The sequence below is a fragment of the Oncorhynchus mykiss genome, unplaced genomic scaffold, assembly GCF_013265735.2.
Source record: "Oncorhynchus mykiss isolate Arlee unplaced genomic scaffold, USDA_OmykA_1.1 un_scaffold_416, whole genome shotgun sequence".
NCBI lineage: Eukaryota > Metazoa > Chordata > Actinopteri > Salmoniformes > Salmonidae > Oncorhynchus > Oncorhynchus mykiss.
The window spans coordinates 1,353-15,316 of NW_023493863.1; the positions used below are offsets into that span (position 1 = coordinate 1,353).

General features: G+C 48.2%; 3 protein-coding genes and 1 pseudogene across 3 annotated transcripts; all 4 read right to left on the reverse strand.

Moving 5' to 3' along the window:
* Nucleotides 1-9,555: 9,555 nt before the first annotated feature.
* Nucleotides 9,556-10,099, reverse strand: LOC110514178 (histone H3). Its single transcript, XM_021593695.2, has one exon. The coding sequence runs from the start codon at nt 10,075-10,077 to the stop codon at nt 9,577-9,579; it is 501 nt and encodes a 166-aa protein (XP_021449370.1). The 5' UTR covers nt 10,078-10,099; the 3' UTR covers nt 9,556-9,576.
* On the reverse strand, nt 10,086-11,009 carry LOC110515258 (histone H2A-like). Its single transcript, XM_021594219.2, has one exon. The coding sequence runs from the start codon at nt 10,846-10,848 to the stop codon at nt 10,462-10,464; it is 387 nt and encodes a 128-aa protein (XP_021449894.2). The 5' UTR covers nt 10,849-11,009; the 3' UTR covers nt 10,086-10,461.
* A 316-nt stretch (nt 11,010-11,325) lies between these two features.
* LOC118956132 lies at nt 11,326-12,786 on the reverse strand (annotated as a pseudogene).
* Nucleotides 12,787-13,408: 622 nt separating this feature from the next.
* LOC118956134 (histone H2B) lies at nt 13,409-13,893 on the reverse strand. Its single transcript, XM_036974205.1, has one exon. It carries the CDS (start codon nt 13,835-13,837, stop codon nt 13,463-13,465), a length of 375 nt encoding a protein of 124 aa, XP_036830100.1. The 5' UTR covers nt 13,838-13,893; the 3' UTR covers nt 13,409-13,462.
* Between the last annotated feature and the right edge of the window lie 71 nt (nt 13,894-13,964).

Sequence of the window (13,964 nt, forward strand, 5' to 3'; positions counted from 1 at the left end):
AAACTAAGAAGGATAACAAGAACTACAAATGCCTCTGAGACTGAGGTGAAAACAAAAAAACCGAATAATATGTGCCATGGCCAAATTCAAGACCTCACCGCCGTAATGGACAACTTCCTAGTCTCCATGGAGGAGCATAGCTTGGCTACTACAGTTACAACCCTCACACAGATTCCCGGCTGGCACTGGGAGACATGAAAGCTTTGTTGGCTAGAGCTACTGATCACACCACTATGGATGTATTGATAAATACAGCTGGTCTGGGAACCCAACCAGGTGCCACTCCACCAGAGAAGTATCGCACTCAACTATGGGCAGAAACTCAGAAGAGCCTACCCCACCGAGAAGAATTTTGCTGCACTATCATCTTTCACCATGCATGCAGGAGAACAGGCAGCCGAATATCTGGATAGGGCTAAGACCAACATGGAGGTCAGTGGCATGGAGAACGTTCGACCCACTCAGAAACCTCCATGGCTCAGACTTGGCTGTGGCTGCAGCTCTCATGCACCTGACTATGGCAAGACTCTTCCATTTGGATGTTTCTGAAAAGAAGGATTCACGTCATCCGTTCTCTTCCAAGAAACATGAGGGGGAGAGAAGAGTCCTGATGTACCACTCCTCAAAATTGGATCACATTGAAATGGGGCAAACCACATGCTCAAGATACGTTGCAGCTGTTGCTAAAGCCATTGAAAAACTGGCTCACCTCGTAATGTGCCACAAAATTGAGATCCATACCCACCATGGTGGTTGCAGCGTACTTGATGGCGAAGGAATTCACCTTCATTGCAGAGAGAAAAACAAAATTCAGACAAATGTACACAGTCATACACATCACTTTTGTCAACACGGACAAGAACATGCTGATGCCCTTAATGCGGAAGAAGGAATAACCCACGTCTGCGCAGAAAGAGCTGCTCAAGAACTTAAACTCAGACCAGACCTGGAAAATGACCATATTGACTGCAGACCTATGGCTGTACACTGACGGGTGTTGTTACAGAGGAAAAGAAGGCACATAGCAGCATATGCAGTAGTACAACAGACTGAGTATGGAGCTCATCACCACCTGGAATGCAGGTATAATACCTCAGCCCGCATCAGCCCAATTGGCAGAGATAATTGGACTCACCCAAGCATTAACACTGGCCAAAGGGAAAAAGGTCAACATATACACCGACTCAGCGTATGCTCATGGAGCAGTAACATCGATGGACCACAATGGGTCAGACGAAACTTTACCACTACTGGAAATCTACCAATCAAGCACAAGACCCAGATGGAGCGTCTGATTTCTGCTATATCCTTCCTGAAAAAGTGGCCATAATGAAATGCAAGGGCCATCAGATATTGAACTCCAAGATCAGCAAGGGAAATGATGCTGCAATACTGCAGCTAAGAAAGCAGGAGGATACACTCCCAGACAATGGTTCTCCAAATAAGTCCACCTAGGACTGCATTGACTAACCAACACATCAAAGAACTACAACAGCAGCCGGACCATATGAACACTCAGTGTGGGACGAGGTAGCGACGAAAGGTCCTGATGAACTGTGGCGATGCCATGATGGCAGACTAGTGGCCCCTGCAAAACCTCTGTCCCTGACTAATCAGAGAAGCACATGGACCAACACCCGAAGGGAAACTGAAGCTCTACAAAGTCCTCCTACTATGGTGGCATCCATACATGAAAGAAATGACAGATTTTTCTGTGACAGTTTGTGCATCTGTGGAATCACAATCCAAAGAAACCTTACCAACACCAATGGGTCACTATCCGGTACCCCCAATGCCTGTTTTCCAAGACTCAGCATAGATATTTTACAGAATGGGAGGCGGTTCAGGTGAAGGGATGAAGAGATATTTGCCTAGTAATGAGACCTATTCTCTAACGTGGGTAAGCCATCCTACAGCAAAGGAGGATGCGAAGTCAGTCATTAAGATGGCTACACAAAGGAAACTTATACCCATGTATGGGGTTCCTCGACAAATCAGGTCCGACATGGGTCCCCCTTCTCAAATCAGCACTAAGACAGGTTGGAGGAGAGGTTTGCATTACACACAAGTTTGGCTCTGTGTATAGGCCGCAATCGCAGGGCCTTGTGGAAACGCTGTATCAATCTGAAAGCTAAAATAGCTAAAGTATGTGCAGGAACCAATTGACCTGGTGGAAGCCCTGCCCCTGGCACTGATGGCCATGATCCTCACCAGGTGCAGGGACACATCTCTCACCCCATGAATAATGACAGTAGAGGTAATGCCGGCCACCAAGAGAGGGAGGTCATATGCCCCCTCTTGATGTGCACCAGATAGGGATGTCTGACTATGTGAAGAAATTGACGGAATTGTCTGCAGCTCTCTCCAAACAGATACACCTTGTGTCCAGAGAGGGAGCTGAACTGACGTCCCGGAACAACAAGGGTAAAAGTTTGGGACTGGGTAAGGATCAAGGTCCACAAGAGAAAGTGGCTGATCCCAGGGTGGACTGGACCGTACGAAGTGAAGGCGGTTACTTCACACTCAGTCCAGGTCAAAGGTAAATTAGGCTCACCTGGGCACCACCTGACACATTGTACACCACCCCAACCCTGCCAGAACTCTGGCTGAAGTAAGAAAAGTGATTTACTCACATCCAATTCGAATTCAAATTCTGACATCCCTCCCGTTCTGATCATGTGGAGGAGACTCCCATCCTCAAGATGATAGGGACACTAGAGTAGCACCATGGCTAGAAGGGCTAGGAGACCATGGGAAAGACTGGGGTTGTTCTGGACCATTGTTTGTCCTAATTATAGTCAATGTTGTTTTGACATTGGGAGTAATGATATGGCAGCCCAGCGTATAATCACTGACCAGGAACAGACTACCCAGCTAACATCACCATGCTTCAATATTCTCGGATACGCATGTTTTCTTCTAACGTCAAGTTCAGAATATGACTTTGTGTACTGCAGAATTGATTAGGTCAGCTACTCTGTGTATCCCGCCTAACGCTACTACCAGCTGTTATACTTACCTGGGGTGTTATTGGAAGCCCAGGTGGCGGTTGTATGGTACTCATGCAATCAGTTGGTCTAGATCAGTGTGGTACATGACAGAAGGGGGGTATAATAAATGGACGTGGAAAGAATTTAGTGGCGAGACTGTCCTGACTGGTCTAGCTGGACAGTGCATCAGATGGCCTCCTGTGGCGGAGCAGGTTGACGTTAACTAAAGTTACAACTGGTTTGAAATTGGTAATCAAACACAGGAAGGTGGTATCGGCTGTACCCCTTCTTATTGGCAAACCATGGGAAGAGCAGAGAGTCTATTGTGGCATCTTAAGATTTGTTTTAACTAACATAACACCATCAAGCTGTTCTTTCTAAGCGACAGGTGGTATCCACTCGGATCCTAGATTGGTGCCTATTATCATCTCGTCCGGATTGATCCGCCTACAGTAGAATGATTCCATCCTTATGACGTCTGGAGTCTCAGGTTTCTCCATAAATGTTACTACTGACTGAAGAAGCTGGAAGGCGCCCGTACTGACTGTGTGGTATGTATGGAGCAGGCCTCTCCTTCGCATTGTGCCCTGAGCCTTACCTGACAATTGTGTTTTTCCCTGTTATGAGATTTAATACCCACCCCAGAACTGTTCTTCCTGGGACAAAGGTTTTATCCACTAGTCAAGGGCAGACAGGCACCGATTTCTCCTCAGAGATGTTGCTGAAGGGATTTCACATGTGTTGGACATTACCCGAGGACCTCCAGATTTAGGTACTGTCCCACCCCACTGGTGTAATGCTACTACTTTCCTAATTCTCCCATTACATTGTCACCAGAGCAGATGTCTGGTGGTGGTGCGGTGGTAGCGGCTGTTTGGGGGGCGTTTCCCTAAAAATCTACTGGTCTTTGTGCTCTTGTCTCTCTGCTTCTTCCCATTCAGTATAACCCAATAGGTGTGACTGAGTTGGTGGCCCAAATTGAAAAGGATGCCTTCCCGTCCCAGAAAAAGAGGATGGCTGGATCTGATGGTGGTGACCCTAGGGGGCGTATATGACGCCATGAGTTCCCAGAGGGTCCTCCGGATGAGTATAAACTTGCCTAACCAAGTTCTGCTGGGATTGAATCTTCTATTTGCTGGTGGTGACCATCAACAAAAATGTAGATCGAATTAACTATATCCATTTTAATGTTCAGAAATTGGGCAACTGGACACAGCAAGGTTTTGGAAGCCGTCCATGGTCAACTGGCTGCAACCAGCCTTATGGCCTTCAGAATCGTATCGCAGTTGACATGCTCCTAGCTGAGAAAGGAGGTGTCTGTTTCTATGTTTGGGGAACAATGCTGTACTTTTATCCCTAATAACACTGCTAGTGATGGTAGCTTGACCGTAGCCCTAGAAGGTTTGAGGACTCTTAATGGTAAAATGAAATCTCATTCTGGGATTGATACCTCAATGTGGGACTCCTGGATGAGTGCTTGGTAAATATAAACCCGGTCTCCTCCATTTTGGTCTCCATTTCGGTGTTCGCGGCCATTTTGGTTCTCTGTGGATGCTGTTTGCATTCCATGTATCCGTTCCCTCACCACTAGGGTTATCTCTACGCCTCATTGACCCTTCCCCCCTTTCCCAGATTTTCCTCTGCTTGCTAATGACCTGCCCGAATTTGAGGATGAGGTTGAGGTGCCTACTAGGTTTGTTTTTTCTTTTCATGAAATGCTATGACTGCTGAAATAAGGGATAATGAGTGACAACCCTAGTGGGTGTCAAAAAGGGGGGCTTAAATTTCACTCATTTTTCTTTTGTTTTCTGTTTTCAAGAGTTGTTGTTTTCTTTTGACATGGAGGTTCACAGTTCCTAGGTGGCTGGTAGCCAATCTAGTACATAGTGGGATCGAATGGAGAACATGGAGGTATTTTAAACTTTGTATTGTTAGCCTAGTTTATGTCCATCTCTTAGGAGATGTGAAGAGAGGGAATCACAACTTTTCCTTCTGGGAAAAGTTTTTCTTTTTGTGTCTGGATATAGTTAGGTGTGTCACGTCTCTGGGGAGACGTGAAGAGAGGGATTTGTAAGGAAGTGCTATTTCTTATGCAGGTGACCAGCCTACTGCTATTTACATGCTATAACTGAGACAACGTATTTTTCACAGTAAAACATGTTAGGTCCCATACAGATAGCTCCACACCCACACACACAGCACACACACATTACACACACTAACTGCCGAGGACACACAGATAAGACATACACCCACACATTGGGAAGGAAGAGACAGCCTTGACTTGCAGAAACCAGCGCACACACCTAATCTCCTTTCTAGCCGAACATTGTGTGACTGAGGACAGCGCACACACCTAATCTCCTTTTTAGCTGAACATTGTGTGGACAAAGAACAAGACTCAGAGGGATGACGGACGGCCCCACAGGGCCAATCCAAGAAGACTACACCTCAGCCTGAACCAACCCGAGACCCGATCTTCTAGAATCAACCTACTTTCTGTTCTGTTATAGACATGTGCACTCTGTTATCTGCGCTTCTTTTCTGCTGGTTCCTTAAGAACCGAATGAAATGGCCCGTATACCGTTGTGTAAGATATCTTTACTCAAAATTAAACTGTCACTTGTCATAATACAATGACCACCTTGTCCTGAATCGATCCTTGACCGGCTCACCCTCCTACATATCCCATTATTAACAGTACAGAGGTGATAGGGAGTGCAAATTTGTATGGTACTTTTGGTACTGGTACTTTTTTTATGGTACTTTTTTCAAAAAACAATAACATAGCCTTATATTACGGAAATAGTGGTATGAGGTGGATCCTTTAAGAGAGCCTCAGCTGTTGCATTGAATGATCTCAACAGGTCATTTCAAAGGGGACAAATGAGGCCCAAGGGCACATACTGGCGATTGACCAATCGGTGCAGTTGATTCACATCTCAGATGTGACTAGGTATCATCTTACAACTTATTGTTGCCATAATTGTCTCTTACGTGCACTTAGTGGCTGCCGGCCCTCGGTTTAGTACATCGAGCAACAGAGGTTGCCTTTTAGGAGAATGACTGACAAGCGTTCAACTAGCTGGGATGCAGCTAGTGTCATCAAAGCACTTTGTCATAGCAAGTTAGAAGAAATAGGTTAAGGTTACGAAAAGGCTTAGGCTTACCCCAAATGTCACGTCCGTTCGTAGCTGTACTCCGTGTAGGCACAACAAGTCATCACACAGAGAGCACACTTGAAGCACAACTGCACTGCCTGGAAGGCCGCAACGGACTGAATTGGAATCCCTCAAACAGCACGCTAACTACATTCCGCTTTATGATGTCACAGTCAGCCCCTCGGAACACTGGTCCTCAACAATCTCAAACACCTTGGATACCCAAGCCAAACATTCTCGAATCACTCACATTCACAAATCAACCAGGGCGAAGAAGGCTGCCAGGAATTGAATGCTGAAAAGCTAACCTCCTTCACAGAGCAACATCATAGGACTGGGAGTTTGTGTTCAACAGCTTGCGTTCCCCTATTATCAAGGGCTTAGTTCCTCTATAGGCTACAGTGCAGATACTTCACATGCAGAGTACAACAACAAATAACAGAGGGCCTGTTACCACACCCTATAGGCTAGGAGTTGAACTTGGACCACAATGACATTGGTAGTAATTAGCCTGCAGCATAAATGACAGCTCCCTAACGGGGACATAAAGTGGAAATGGAAGTGCGACACATAGAGGAAAAGTCCTAATCCTAATCAAATAGACACATTTTTTTAAATTTTTATTTTTATTTATTTCACCAGGTAGGCAAGTTGAGAACAAGTTCTCATTTACAATTGCGACCTGGCCAAGATTAAGCAAAGCAGTTCGACACATACAACGACACAGACTTACACATGGAGTAAAACAAACATACAGTCAATAATACAGTATAAACAAGTCTATATACGATGTGAGCAAATGAGGTGAGATAAGGAGGTAAAGGCAAAAAAAGCCCATGGTGGCAAAGTAAATACAATATAGCAAGTAAAACACTGGAATGGTACATTTGCAATGGAAGACATGTGCAAAGTAGAAATAAAAATAATGGGGTGCAAAGGAGCAAAATAAATAAATTCATTAAATACAGTAGGGAAAGAGGTAGTTGTTTGGCCTAAATTATAGGTGGGCTATGTACAGGTGCAGTAATCTGTGAGCTGCTCTGACAGTTGGTGCTTAAAGCTAGTGAGGGAGATAAGTGTTTCCAGTTTCAGAGATTTTTGTAGTTCGTTCCAGTCATTGGCAGCAGAGAACTGGAAGGAGAGGCGGCCAAAGAAAGAATTGGTTTTGGGGGTGACTAGAGAGATATACATACACCTGTTTAGCAGATGTCGGGAAATGCTTGTGTTACTAGCTCCAACAGCACAGTAAGATCTAACCATGTTCCAACATTCCACACAATACACCCAAATGCAATTGGAATACATCAATATATGGACGAGCAATGTCAGACCGTCCGTAGACTAACATACCTTACAATACAATACTTTATATATCCACATGACATGAGCTATGCAAACCACCTCCACGTTAGGAATGTGCCCAGTGATATCTAACAAAACACACACCTCCGTGGAACCCACATGGCAAGACAGGAAGGAAGACATGCAGGAGTGCTCATGAAGAAGACCGGAATCATCTCCAATCAAGTGAACAATGTCAAAGGAATAGGGCAAGTCATATAGATAGGGAGGCATTTCACCGCCACCCGCTGGACCACAAGTCATTTTGCCAACACTGGCTCATCATTCAAAGCCACATAGGGAGGGATCTTAACACCACCTGCTGGATCAGAAGTGCCACTCACAATGGCCACACAGACCATTTCTCCCTCAACCTGATGCAATTGTCACAACAAGTATGTGCTCAAAATCAAACATTAACTACAACAGATCATCAAATAGGCAAACACATGCTCATGTAGAGTACCTCAAATTATACAGTTACTTTGTCACCAAAGCTAATCTGTCATTCATCTACAAATACATGCTCTTCTAAAGCCACAATGCAATGTTCACATGGTACATTTCATTTCTTACAATCTATGTCACTATTACTTCATTTGACTGCTCTTAAATCATATTCACTTAACCCTTTTCTTCACCTGCTGATTTTCTGCTGCTTTTGTCTCTTGCAGATTTGGACGTCATGTGAATCTATGTTTCTCAAGTATCAAAAGAGAGTAAGTTACATTGACCTACTTTATGAAAACGGAATGGTACTTTTCTCTCTAGCCTAGTGCACTCTTTATCTGTAAGCTCCCCTACTGGTGTAGGTAGCTAAAAAAAAAAAGGTACAGATGCCAGTACCCCATGTAGCCTATAGAACTTGATCTCGACGACCACATTTTACACCAATGCACCCCGACAATCGGTTGGTGGTCGGGAATCAAGTGGATGATTCTGGGACCAATTACAGGATGAGGGGTGTACTGAACTGTGCCTATAGCATGTCAAAAATCCCTCCAACGGGAAATAGGCCTTGGCAAATGGCCAGGGGCGCTGTCTTTTTCAGCACCACGGAGCTCCGCTATTACCTGTCTCATGAGTGAAGATGCAACAGCAGACAATTCCTGCTCTTTTGTCCTGAGATGACACACTTTAGCCGTGTCATTGCTGCATTTAACTGGCAGCCTGTATTTAGGGCCTTTACTTTGTCGTATCATTTGGTCAAGGGGTTTCGATTCCTCAGCAAATCTTCTTGGAAAAATGAACTAAATCCCACATCAGAAGTCGACTTCAAATCACGCCAAAGACACACGACTCTACTCTACTTTTTTTCGACCACCTTTCACTTGCGCCGGACAGAGATATATCATTTTACTTTCAATAGCTTAGTCAGTCGCATGAATTATGGGGTGCACACAGCTAACGTTGTAATGATCGGATCAAAACATGGATTTTTGGGGCCATCGAGGAATGTCACATGGGCCAGAAATCATTGAATGGCCATTTTCACAAAGAATAGACAGACTCTAGCATGTTACATTCCAAGAGCAATTGGAATCGAAAAAACACAACGTGCCCCACTTGGGGACCCGAGGACCGAGTTTGGGAACGCTGGCCTGAAGATCAAATACCAATAGGGAGCCACTATGACGTGCTCACACGCTGACAGTACCAGCGTTTAACCACTAGATGGCCTCCGTGCTCCACGGTAAACTTTTCCCATCTCATCAGCGGCACTTTCAAAGTCAGTTGTTCTTAGCTACATAGTGACCATTTTTGACACTTTTTGCCCTATATCATTACTATCACTCATTACTGCTAGTGTATTTTTCCCCTCTTCTACTCTAGGCATACATCTAATCACATATAGAGAGCGTTATTGAAACGACTCAAGTCAGTTAAGAACCAACTCTTATTTACAATCACGGCCGGTGGTGATACAGCCTGGAATCGAACCACGGTCTGTAGTGACTCGAGAACAGGGAACATACACGGTGGGAAAGGGGCGTGTACAAATGGAACAATTGTGCCTTTTTGACTGAAATATGGAGGTGGCTCTTAAAAGAGCCTTTGGGGGATTTTGGAGATCAGGTCATCGTTTATGCGCGCTCTCCGCGAATACGACGGGCCAGCTGGATGTCCTTGGGCATGATGGTCACCCTCTTGGCGTGGATGGCGCACAGGTTGGTGTCCTCGAACAGGCCGACCAGGTAAGCCTCGCTTGCCTCCTGCAGGGCCATCACTGCGGAACTCTGGAAGCGCAGGTCGGTCTTAAAGTCCTGGGCAATTTCTCGCACCAGGCGCTGGAAAGGCAGTTTGCGGATCAGCAGCTCAGTGGACTTCTGGTAACGACGGATCTCTCTAAGAGCCACGGTGCCGGGCCTGTAACGGTGAGGCTTCTTCACGCCGCCGGTGGCCGGGGCGCTCTTGCGCGCAGCCTTGGTGGCGAGCTGCTTCCTGGGTGCTTTGCCACCGGTGGATTTGCGAGCGGTTTGCTTGGTTCTGGCCATGGCGCTAGCTAGCTTCCTTCTTTCACAGTCGGAGTATAGCCTCAAAATGCCTATGTGAAGTTTATAAAGCCGGCAGCGGCGTCTGCTCATTGGTCACCATCTCCGCACCGCCCTGATTGGCCCGTTGCGGAGGCCTCCTCCGCCGCCCATTGGACGGGAGGCTCGGCCTCTCCGTGCCGCCCCAAAATGCAACCCCCACCCTCGCCGAGGCGCGCTTGGGTCTTTTGTTAGGGCCGCGAGCAACGTTACACTTGACGCGCAATAATGCTCTCATTCTAGCCTACTAGTTGTTATCCTTCATTTAGGCCTCATGTGGGCACTTGATACGGTGCCGTCTATATGTGTGTGTATCTAACACGCCAAATAATTGGCCAGGCATAGAAAGGACACTTTGCGCTTTTGTTGAGCTAGGTGGTTGGCTCTTAAAAGAGCCTTTGGGGGTTGAGTAGTCAAGTTGCAGCCGCACCAGCGATTTTACTTGGCTTTGACGGCCTTCTCAGTCTTCTTGGGGAGCAGCACTGCCTGGATGTTGGGCAGAACACCACCCTGCGCGATGGTCACGCCGCCAAGCAGTTTGTTCAGCTCCTCGTCGTTACGGACTGCCAGCTGCAGGTGACGGGGGATGATACGAGTCTTCTTGTTGTCACGGGCAGCGTTTCCGGCCAACTCCAGGATCTCAGCAGTCAGGTACTCGAGCACTGCGGCCAGGTACACTGGTGCGCCAGCGCCCACACGCTCGGCGTAGTTGCCTTTACGCAGCAGCCTGTGCACACGGCCCACGGGGAACTGGAGCCCGGCACGGGATGAACGTGTCTTTGCCTTCGCCCTGGCCTTGCCTCCGGTTTTGCCTCTTCCGCTCATATTGGTAGCTTCAGTATGTCACAGAAAGTCTGAATGAGCCGCTGGCCACCTCGAGAGTCTTACTTATACCTCGCCACAAAAGCCATCGATTGGCCACCGGACCGGTGTGGCCTTATCCAATTGGAGTGAGGGAGGGACAGACAGACAGGCAGTCAGCCCTAAGCCCGCCCCCACCCACCCGCCCGCAGGCAGGCAGGCAGCAGAGTGACGAGGGCTAGGCTACTCTGTTTCCCTCCGACTTTTGTTACTTTTTCACGTTGGCGGGAGCGCCAAAGTGACAACTCAAATCACTGAAACATGTATCAATCAATTCGAGAGTGGCTCATAATACAAATGGCTGCTGTCCAACCCACTATAGTATGTATGCTTATTATTATCAGGATCAATGTGACATGCCAATTCTAACACATCACAACAATGTTGACTGGTGAGGGTGCTGCACTCTTGAGTGACAAATGTAAAGCCATTTAGCCACTCCAAAATGTGGTGCGTAAAAGTCATTCATTTCATTTCTTTTGCACCACGGGTAGGTAGGTGGAATGGAATGACATGCGCTTTTATGGAAAGAGGTGGGTGGCTCTTAAAAGAGCCTTTTGTGGTAACAACATGTGTCGAGTAGAAAGAACACTGTTTGTAATAGGTTTACTTCTTCTTGGGGGCTGCCTTCTTGGCCTTGGCCGCCTTGGGCTTGGCGGCTTTGGGCTTCGCTGCCTTGGTAGCCTTCTTGGGGCTCTTGGCCGCTTTCTTGGCCGCTGCGGCGGGCTTCTTCACCTTCTTTGGGCTCTTGGCGGCCTTTTTGGGTGTAGCGGGCTTCTTGGCCTTCTTGGGGGACTTCTTTGCGGCCACGGCCTTCTTGGCTGCTACCTTCTTGGGCTTCTTGGCGGCGGCGGGCTTCTTGGCGGCCACCTTCTTAGCTTTGGGGCTGCGGCTTTCTTGGCGGGCTTCTTTGCCTCGACGGCCTTCTTGTTGAGCTTGAAGGAGCCGGAAGCACCGGTGCCCTTAGTCTGGACCAGGGTGCCCTTGGTGACGAGGCTCTTGACGGCGATCTTGACACGGGAGTTGTTCTTCTCCACGTCGTAGCCGCCTGCCGCCAGAGACTTCTTGAGCGCGGCCAGGGACACGCCGCTCCTCTCCTTGGAGGCGGACACCGCCTTGACGATGAGCTCGCCTACGCTGGGTCCCGCTTTCTTGGGCTTGGCTGCTGCCTTCTTCTTGGGTGCCTTGGCCGGCGCGGCGGCGGCGGGTGCTGGTGCGACTTCTGCCATGTCTGTCGTTCGGTCCGGTAAACACACACACTTACAACACTACGGTAGTCTGTGAGGAGGAGTACTTTGCTGTAGACGCTGCTCTGCGCTATTGAAGCTCCACACCGTGCAGGGGGCTGGCCTTAAACGCGACATGAGAACCATGTAGACTCAAGCCACCCAGCTCGGCTTCTCCGGGCTGGCCAAATGCTCTTTCACTTGTGTTTTCTGGTCGCCAATATCGGGCCAAAAGTCACCGACGGAGCCGCGTTTTTGGCCCAAAAGCGAACGGCCCAGCGAGCAGACTTGTGTCCGTTCAGAATAAAGTCATGTGGGCTGCAGAAGCCCCGTGCATTTTGCTGCGACTCGCTCAAAACCTCACCGTTCGACTGTCGGGTGGAGCGGTGCGCACTGCTTTTCCTGTGCTATTTGTCTCCTAAATGGCCTAAAAGTGCATCCGATTGCGAGCACCATTGATTGTGGAGTGAGCCGAGATGTCTGGCAAGGGAATCAAATGGTTTGGCGTCCCCTGATGTGCTCCTTGGTGTTTTAAAGGAGAGCTCTTTTGGGGACCTTAAAACACATGCACTTGTGAGGCCTGGCTGAGACTAGTTTCACGTTGTATTCGTCATGTGTCCAGGAGGCAAACGAGAAATAATACACTGTCCAACGACATGCTTACTTGCACTTTGTGTGTGTGTGATGTTTTATTAGTATGAGTTTATTAGTTGGATTTGGAGCCTGTGTGTTTTCTTGTGCTAGGTAGTCTCTCTCTCTGTCTGTGTGTCTCTTTCAAAAGCGTGTCAGAGAGAGAGAGAGAGAGAGATAGGCTTGTGGCCTTCTCGCAGTCCTTCCTCGCTTGACTCCGCAGCGTGACTCACTCGTGCCGGTCTTTGTGTCTGTGGGTCTTGGTGTCTGGCTGTGCGGCCGGCGCTATGGAGGCTGGCGCCCCATGTGCTTGTCCGCCCTGATATAGGCCTAGAGAGAGAGATTTGGAGCCTCTTCTTCTCTCTCCTCCTCCCTCTTGTACAGGTGTGTGTAAGGGATGTGAAACGGCTAGTTTCAATCGGTGACGTCACTTGCTCTGAGACTGTTGTTGATGATGTGTGCAGAGGGTCCCTGGTTCGGCCTAAAGTTATACTGTTACACAGGCTCCAGTCATCGGAGCACGAGTGGAATCCCACTCACTGTGTTATACTGCCATGCACACATTCCTACCCTGTTCATGTCAGCATCATTTATTCCCTCTCCCCCCTTTTTGACATGTCCTCCACACACACACACACACATATGGATTTGCTTTTTTCACTGACAGGTTGGGTGGCTCTTAAAAGAGCCTTTGGGTTACTACAGCACTCCAAATGGGCTGTTTACTTGGAGCTGGTGTACTTGGTCACGGCCTTGGTGCCCTCGGACACTGCGTGCTTGGCCAGCTCTCCGGGGAGCAGCAGGCGCACTGCGGTCTGGATCTCCCTGGAGGTGATGGTGGAACGCTTGTTGTAGTGGGCCAGGCGAGACGACTCTCCGGCGATACGCTCGAAGATGTCGTTCACGAACGAGTTCATGATTCCCATGGCCTTGGAGGAGATGCCGGTATCGGGGTGGACCTGCTTCAGGACTTTGTACACGTAAATGGCGTAGCTCTCCTTCCTCGACTTTCGGCGTTTCTTGCCGCCTTTCCCTGCGGTCTTGGTGACGGCTTTCTTGGAGCCCTTCTTGGGCGCGGACTTTGCTGGCTCGGGCATGATGCTGATGTCTCGCTGCTTCTCACAAACGAATGAGGGGGTGGAGAGCCCTTTCCCTCTTATGAAGACGAAGCTAAGCTAATTCGCCGGCCGTGGACACACCCCTGCTTTCTCATAGGCGCCCCTG